This window comes from Cephus cinctus, unplaced genomic scaffold (genome assembly GCF_000341935.2).
Source record: "Cephus cinctus unplaced genomic scaffold, Ccin1 Ccin1_scaffold0946, whole genome shotgun sequence".
In the NCBI taxonomy this organism is placed as follows: domain Eukaryota; kingdom Metazoa; phylum Arthropoda; class Insecta; order Hymenoptera; family Cephidae; genus Cephus; species Cephus cinctus.
The window spans coordinates 72,438-80,956 of record NW_014333509.1 but is presented as its reverse complement, the minus strand read 5'-3'; the positions used below and the strand labels follow the sequence as shown (position 1 = coordinate 80,956).

The 8,519-nt window shown below is 35.9% G+C and overlaps 1 protein-coding gene across 10 annotated transcripts; it reads right to left on the bottom strand.

The window, feature by feature from the left end:
- Window positions 1-923: 923 nt before the first annotated feature.
- Window positions 924-5,429, bottom strand: LOC107271400 (DCN1-like protein 3). Of its 10 annotated transcripts, XM_025088643.1 has the most exons (5): window positions 4,796-5,429; window positions 4,667-4,686; window positions 3,967-4,127; window positions 3,441-3,754; window positions 924-3,372 (listed from the first exon to the last, which is right to left on the bottom strand). In XM_025088643.1, the coding sequence occupies exons 3-5, from the start codon at window positions 4,043-4,045 to the stop codon at window positions 2,773-2,775; spliced, it is 993 nt and encodes a 330-aa protein (XP_024944411.1). In that variant the 5' UTR covers window positions 4,046-4,127; window positions 4,667-4,686; window positions 4,796-5,429; the 3' UTR covers window positions 924-2,772. The 10 variants fall into 10 exon arrangements, with proteins under 10 accessions (XP_024944411.1, XP_015602847.1, XP_024944412.1 ...); XM_015747361.2 differs by having other exon boundaries at window positions 4,667-5,429; XM_025088644.1 differs by lacking the exon at window positions 4,667-4,686 and having other exon boundaries at window positions 4,882-5,429.
- Between the last annotated feature and the right edge of the window lie 3,090 nt (window positions 5,430-8,519).

Below are 8,519 nucleotides of genomic sequence, written 5' to 3'. Positions count from 1 at the left end.
TTCTGTGGAACGTATCAACGGCATAAAAATAGACACGACTGTAAAATATAATAAAATGTATATAGTATTATATAATATAGTATACATTTGCTACATTCCAAGTTAATTAATAGATTCAATAAGCATTGTTCATGAATAAAAAAAAGTAATAATAATCGGGTCTCGAACCCGAGACTTTCGCACGTTGACTCGTTACCATGCACGTATGATATTTAGTTACCGTGACGTACAGATTGAGAAAACTGTATTTCAGTTGTTATACACGTTTGGAGTTTGCTTAGAGTACTCTAATACATACGCTTAACCAATCAAAAACGTGGGTATGGTTCGAAGCTTCTCCGTCCAGGTGACGCGTCGACAATAGAAAACACACGCTTTACAGTGCCACCCGTTATAATCCATGCGTCTCACGGAGCTCAGAAATATCACGCATAGTATATCTATATATACTCGACCAATCAAAAACGTGGGTATGGTTCGAAGCTTCTCCGTCCAGGTGACGCGTCGACAATAGAAAACACACGCTTTACAGTGCCACCCGTTATAATCCATGCGTCTCACGGAGCTCAGAAATATCACGCATAGTATATCTATATATACTCGACCAATCAAAAACGTGGGTATGGTTCGACGACCCTCCGCTCAGGTGGCGCGTTTACTCCAAAATAAAATTGGTTTCAACAATATCGGCCCATTGGCAATCTCCCAACTCATCTCTGTAGGCTCGAAGTGGTCGCGAACAATGACGTCATCCGTGACGTTTCGAGCACGATCGCAAAGACCGCGGGCGCATTGTAAAACAGCTCAAGGGGCGTCGCGAGCCTTGCAAATTTTTTAGTGGAACGCATGTTTGTCTTTATTAGACGATCCTGTGGTTTTTACATTATTGACCGAGATCAATAAGTTTCAAAGTGACTGACAAGTTGATTATTCACAGAATCTTTATTAGTTATGTTCGTTAATTGTTTTTTTAATATATCCAATTTCATAACACAGGCATTTTGCTTGCTAATTTTGCTCAAAAGTTATAAAAAAACTCAAAAATTATTCTTTTTTCATGTCCATAAAACCTTGACCAAGTAGAATCTTATTATACTTATTATTCATTAACCAATGTTCCTTTATTTACAATCGTAGTTTCTTCACATTCAGCTGGCAATCTTATGAACAGAATTATAGAGCACGACATAAGTTTATTTCATTTTATTACTATTTGTTGATTTCAACTGAAGTTTTTCGAAAAGATGAATGATACAGTTTTGTATCGAACCATTTCGGATAAATGGAAAATTCATAGTTATATAAAAATTAGTTTAAAAAATAGTACAATTTGAAAATTAAAAATGTTATCAGATAAACCAGACCTTATAAATGCATTTTCTTTATACTTTTGCCGTTTTGATTCTTGAAAGTATCCATCAAATGAAATAATTTAAATTTCCAAGAAAAAAAAAAAAAGAGGAAAAAAACAAGTATCTTAACATTTGTCATAGTTTTGCTTCTTTTGAGAAATCAATATACCGAGGAGATATTGGTAAAGACAGATAGTCTCCGCATATTCTGTGTCCGAAACAAAATGTATGGCATTTCAACACTCACGTAAACTTTTATACTGATTTAGCGTATCTTCCGAGCTCCTTGTACAGTCGGCTGAAACGATTCTGACGCATAAAAAACGTGGCTAGAGGCTTCCCCTACTCAGCATACTCTTCAGTCCTACGTTATAGATATACTGCGCGTCATAGATGCGCATAGAATCAGCAGTATATGGCTTAGGACTGAAGAGCGTGGTGAGTAGGGGAAGCCTTCTCCTCTAGCCATGTTTTTTATGCGTCAGAATCGTTTAAGCCGACTGTACCCACTAGGCCTCAGATACAAAGTCCCAAAACGGCCCTCTTCATGATCATCTTTTCGGTGATCATTAAATTGTTACTGAATTTAAAAACTGGTATACATAGATGTATAAGTAACAAAGCCATATGTGTGAGAAATTAATTGTATAGACTAATAAAATATGCGCATGTACTTGTTTGGGAAGTCTAATGTGTCTTAAACAAAAACTACCATAAGTTATTCACTTATATGTTATCAACCTTTCATCTGTCATCTACTTATAATTTATAGTTCATCAATTATCAATAATCATTTGTTACTTATGAAAGTCCTATTTTCATTGTCACTCATTCTTTCATAAAATTTGGTGACTTTTTTATTATTTCCAGTTTTTGAAACTATTTGCTATCGGAGATAAGTAATATTAATGGATTTCATATGGATGCGCACATGTGCGCTTATGTACTATGCATCTCTTTATATATCACAAATTTGAGTCGTAATACTAATTTAAACATATATCTTTACACCCTAGTTGCCGCTCATTAAACTGTACCCTATGTTTAAAATTGCATTTCTCTTTTCATTGTGTTTGAACAGGATTCTCTTATTCAAGTTGTAAAAAAACAAGTAGCATAACCAAAAAATAGAATTACGATTGTAACATAAAATGTAAACTACATCTAACCGCCGCTTTCTTTTATCACTATACATTTTTTACAACAATATTGCATTCTATAATTTTGTAATATAAAAATATACTACAAGTTACGAAATCAGGTAACTAAAAAAAAGATTTGTTTACAATGTAGCAGATATTATTATAGAGTAACATCTTTTGTCATAATACATTAGAAAAATTCAATTCATCTTAAATGAGTATCCTGTCCAAAGACGATATTACGAAAAACTGTGTAACCTTGATACGAGTGTAAAATTTTAGTCTTTACCGAACGCACAATCCTTTATAATATCTTCCTTGGTAATGTTCTGATTCATTTGATCGTTTTCATATTCGACAAAATCGTCGAATAAGCTAGGCCATGCCTCGGCGTCGTCGTAGGCGCCAAGATCATCACCGACTGATTCAGCGAAATTTAAAAACATGTTCCATGTATCTCGAGGAATTCCACGTACGTGATGAAACTCAAGGAACCTCAGCCATTTGACGAGAAGCGGAGGTTCGCGAATTGTAAACACAAGCCTCCAAAGAACGATCGCCATATCTGCCGGCAGGATCCTCTGGCCAGACGCAACGTCCAATCCAAATCGGAATGTAAATCGATATAGATCCTTAAAGAGTTCGCCATTCACCATTAATTCCTGAACAACTTCGGGTAATCGGGATTGAATACCGCGTATACTATCAACTCGCATTGCTTTCAGTCCTGCGACAAATTCTTGGCGCGTAAACTGGCACATTTGTCCTGCGTTCAACTTCCATGCAAGAACTAAAACTTTAAATTCATCTGGTGAGAGCTGTAGGTCCTCACAAAACCGTTCTATACCATCAGCCAAGATAATATCTTCATGTTGATCCTAACACACAATTTATAAAATAATTGTTAAAAATGGAACTTAAATTTACCAGTCCTTAATATACAAACCTTGTACTGATCAAAAAGGATGTTGAGTTTATTTTCCCACAGTTCTTTCTGCTGCTTTGACTCAATAGTTTGGTTAAGGCCTGAACTGTTGCCAGAACGGCCTAGAGGTGGTAATCGCGTATAAAAACCACGCGATGCACGTTGATTGTTCTGCGTGATAGGTACAGATCCACAATTATCAGAACCAATGCTATTGAACGTAGTTAGTGTACTTAAAGGTGGTTTGTTTCCATTGGCATGCATTTCTATAGATGTCAAAGGACTAGTTTGTGGACAAGAATCTGGAGGACAAACACCTCTGAGTTCCATAGTTTCTAGAAAAATATTATATATTAATGATAGTATTAGTAAGTCTCAATATGGTTATGAAAAAAATTAAATCAATTTTGTTATAATAATTAGTTTTACTAACATTCTAACTAAACAAAAAGAATATTAATAGTTGTGGTGTGGTCATATAAACTCTCAGATTCAAAAGTTAAATTTTGAATACGCTGATATAGATGTGCATGTACAGAGGACATACCATGTTTATGCTCCAAAACAATAGGTTGATTTGTAGTAGACGGTGGAAGCACCTTGAAACACGAAAAGCAGTTTCCCATTGATACTGTCCGTTCTTAAAGTTACAGTTGATTACCCCTTGCATCAGTGGTTCAGTCTTAGATTGGCAGTCTTGATCAAAAACTATAAAGGAATAAATCATTTTATTGCATATACTTATACCCAATCATTCATTCTGAATAATATCATTTGAGAGGAATACTTAAAAATCTCTGTAACTGTCCCCAAGCAAGAGAAATGCATACTTTTTGAATCTACATTTAGAACTGTCATCTACATGTCATCTACATTGTAAGAATAATAAGTTTAACAGTTGTCTACTTGAGAATTTTCCTAACTCATTGTAGTTCTATACGGATCGACCTGTATTAAACAATTATTTTATAAAAAAAAGAATACATTTCTACTATTTATGGCATACTTTGTAAAGATAAATTTTTTAGAAATCCACGTGTCAGTAATAATACGAACTTCCTAGTTTTTCGTCTGTTACTTGATTTTACTCCCAGAACGATTAAGTCCAATGATGTGATTACACGGGTAGACATGTGTATGTGTATGCATGTGCATTGCGCAAGCACTCCCATCAATAAATATGCGCATGCGCTACATGAACACATGTTCACATCGATGAAATAGGAGCGAAATGTAATGCAATTTACGTTTCACGAGTTGCTGCTGTCTGTAAAATTAGTTTCATGAAACGTGAGACAAACTATTTGCACTTGAAGAAACTCGTGTACGTGAGGCGTGCATTATAAAATATAGCGTATCTCTCAGGTTCCACGAACGTTTCTTTAGCTGATTCCTCGGCACTGAAATCACGAATGAAGCATGAAGAATGGTAGTGGAGTATAGAGAGGTTGGATGCAAGTACTGCCTTATCGTTGAAACAGATTTTTGATTTTTCGGATTCGTGTTTTCTACGGTCTTCCGTATAAAATATCCCGTTCTGCAGTCCGCATTAATGCACCGTTCTCACTCGCTTAAAAGTTAACTCACTACTAAGCCAGAAGTACGTAAGGCTGTTTTTTCCTTGTCCTGACGTCCACCTCAACAAAATGTCACCGAGTATCACTGTCATTTGTTGCCGCGGCACCTTATTTTCTATTGTTTGAATGTTAACAGTCTTTCGGAGTTACGCATCAGGATATTCAATGCCTAGGAGCAACACTCACGAAATATCTCGCATGCAAATGCGCATTTCTATTTTTGAGAAGCATTACACAAAACTCCCTGTTTTCTGTAGCACTTCGTGGCCACAGAATAAAATCTCTAAAGGGAATCATCCGATTATGAATTTTCAATTTTATAAACATTGGAAATGTGAATAGACGTCAATCAATCGCGTATTAGAATTAAAAGAAAGCAACTGCAACGATTGGCTGACACTTATGCCCGTTTGCTTCGACGTGGTTTAAACCCAGTTCAATTTTTTAAATATAGCTTTAAGATAGGTTAACCAGAGCTTTAACTTCGATTAACGTCGGAGGAAACGGGCATTATTCGCTTTACGTATTTTCATGAAAAATGAAAGCTCATAATAATTGTGCCCCACACTGAAAATAAGTACATTGGACGCGTACGGCATTCGATAGAGGTCGCGTAGAGATAGATAGCAAGAAAACAAGCCAATGTAGTAGGCTGTCTCTATCACACACTGTACAGTCTCTGAAAAAGTTTAAGCTGATTGTGAGATAAAGCAGTGCTCATGGGGAAGACTAAAGCCCGTATTCAGAACTCGCTCTTAAGGTCACTAACAGAGTCACTATTAGTTAAAAGTGACTGCGCCGAGTTGTTAGTGACCGTATTCAGAACTCGCTTTTAAGCCGCTTTTAGCTAAAGGTACGCTAACAGGGAGCAGCGTCTTGTAACATGTACTTTCAATCGCGTTCGGAATCATTCGGAAAGACTCGGGCATATTCGATTGTGTCCGGGAGTTTTTGGTGGCATTCGGAAAGCGCAAACTGCAGCCATATTTGAAATTCGAAATTCAAGAATTCCCTTTTTTGAAGCCAAGCTATTAATATTCAATTAATACGTTAAAACTATTATAAGACAGGCATGACATGAAAATGAAAAAAAAATAAACGGTTGTAGATCATCATGAAACGAAAGGAGAATTTCACCCTCGAAGAAAAAGCATTAGTCATACAATTCGTAAGCGACAATCCTGATATACTAAAGAATAAAGCAAATAATGCTTGATTGCAAAAAAGTAAAAGAGACAAATGAATGAAACTAACAGAGAAAATGGCAGCGACTGGAATTAAGAGGGAATGGAAAGATATGAGATGCATAGCAGAAGAAACTCACAGCAAAGAAGACTATTTCTTGCTATCGCAAGCGTGCGAGTGGTGCAGGTAGAGGTTTTGCTCTCTCAAAACCTTCTGGGCTCGATTTCAAAATCAAGAAAATTTGCTTGGAAAATTTTGTGGAGGATGAAGTTCCCCACAAATTTGATAGCCTCTGAGCATTGAACACGGCCGAAATGCGTAATGATGACGTCACGTACGAAAAGGATCACGTCTCTCTCGAAAAACTTGCGGATTTCTTACTTTCATTTCATTAGCTGCGCTGACTTCATCTATCTCGGCAATAGCCTCCATCTGGTGCGCCATATTTGAGCGACCTGTCACTTTAAACATGCCCCTGCCCACATCTACGAACAGGATCACTAAACAATTCAAACGGATCACGTCTCTCTCGAAAAACTTGCGGATTTCTTACTTTCATTTCATTAGCTGCGCTGACTTCATCTATCTCGGCAATAGCCTCCATCTGGTGCGCCATATTTGAGCGACCTGTCACTTTAAACATGCCCCTGCCCACATCTACGAACAGGTCGCTGTTAGTCACAAGATGGCGCCTAATAGCGCGCTGTTAGAGGCTTAAAAGCGGTTCTGAATAGGCTTTTTCGCTAATAGCGCGCTATTAGCTGTTAGTGACCTTAAGAGTGACCATAAAAGCGGTTCTGAATACGATCACCTATAAACTCACAAACAAATAATTTAAAAGCGCGCTATTAGCACTAAAAGCGAGTTCTGAATACGGGCTTAAGTCAACACAGCGTAACCTGAAATAATGGCACATATATTTTATTTCAAAGCTGCTAAATATTTTATTATCGTTTTTACAAAGTTTTACGAATTTGGAATTGGCGTACTTGACCGCAGTTAAAAGTGATTTTAAATCTCTCATCACAATTTGTTATTTAATGCATAAAACTTTACAGAAATTCAGAAATAACTGCAAAAATTTAGTACAGATTATACTGATTTAACTATTATGAATTGCTCCAGACTCATTAAATGATAAATTTAAAATTCGAGGCTACTATGTAAATAATAGACGTAGCTAGTTCTACTTTTATGTGATAAAAGAATAACGGAACCACGAAAGAAATAGTATTGCTTTTAGGTTAATTTCAATATGAACCAAACACAAAAATATTGTTTTATATGTTGAATTTTTTAAATACATTTGTTGTGTTTTATTACTTAGTTCGATAGTAAAAATGTTATAATAGAAATATAATATTTACAATTTAATTATCATAAATAATTAGTAGTGCTAACTATTACCAAATATTTAGCTGGCGCACCATATTTATATAAAACCTGCGTGAAGTTGGCCGGCCAACTTTTATTTTTTAAACTTTTTTTTATTCCAATCGTTTGATAGTCGTTTGATAGTGTTTAATAGTCTTGTAAAAACGTTTGATAGTCATTAGTTTTTTCAGAAAATCAAAATCAAAACCTGGTGTGAAGTTGGCCGGCACTTTTTTGTTTCTAACCGGATTTTGTTTTTCCGGAGTTTAATCGATGCAAAATCGTTTGATAGTTGCGGATTAATTAATAAAAACGAGAAACGACAGTCAACTTCACATCGTACATCGATTTGGCTCTTCTGAAAAAACTATTGACTACCAAACGTTTTTACAAGACTATCAAACACTATCGAACGACTATCAAACGATTGGAAGTAGAAAAAGGTTGCAATATAGTCTAATTCAACGGACACACCGATCGAGGAATCGATTGTATCGTATCGATTGGATCCTTGATTCGCATGTGGGTTTTCTCATTTTTCTTGCAAACGATGGACTATCAAACGTTTTTATTAATTAATTCGCAACTATCAAACGATTTTGCATTGATTGAGCTCCGGAAAAACAGAATCCGGTTAGAAACAAAAAAGTGCCGGCCAACTTCACACCAAATTTTGATTTTGATTTTCTGAAAAAATTAATGACTATCAAACGTTTTTACAAGACTATCAAACACTATCGAACGACTATCAAACGATTGGAAGTAGAAAAAGGTTGCAATATAGTCTAATTCAACGGACACACCGATCGAGGAATCGATTGTATCGTATCGATTGGATCCTTGATTCGCATGTGGGTTTTCTCATTTTTCTTGCAAACGATGGACTATCAAACGTTTTTATTAATTAATTCGCAACTATCAAACGATTTTGCATTGATTGAGCTCCGGAAAAACAGAATCCGGT

Coding starts and splice junctions, on each gene's coding strand:
- LOC107271400 (XM_015747361.2), bottom strand. CDS start 4,045: ATGGGAAACTGCTTTTCGTGTTTCAAGGTGCTTCCACCGTCTACTACA. Junction 3,755..3,966: donor TGTTTTGGAGCATAAACATG/GTATGTCCTCTG, acceptor ATATTTTTCTAG/AAACTATGGAACTCAGAGGT. Junction 3,373..3,440: donor TCCTTTTTGATCAGTACAAG/GTTTGTATATTA, acceptor ATTGTGTGTTAG/GATCAACATGAAGATATTAT.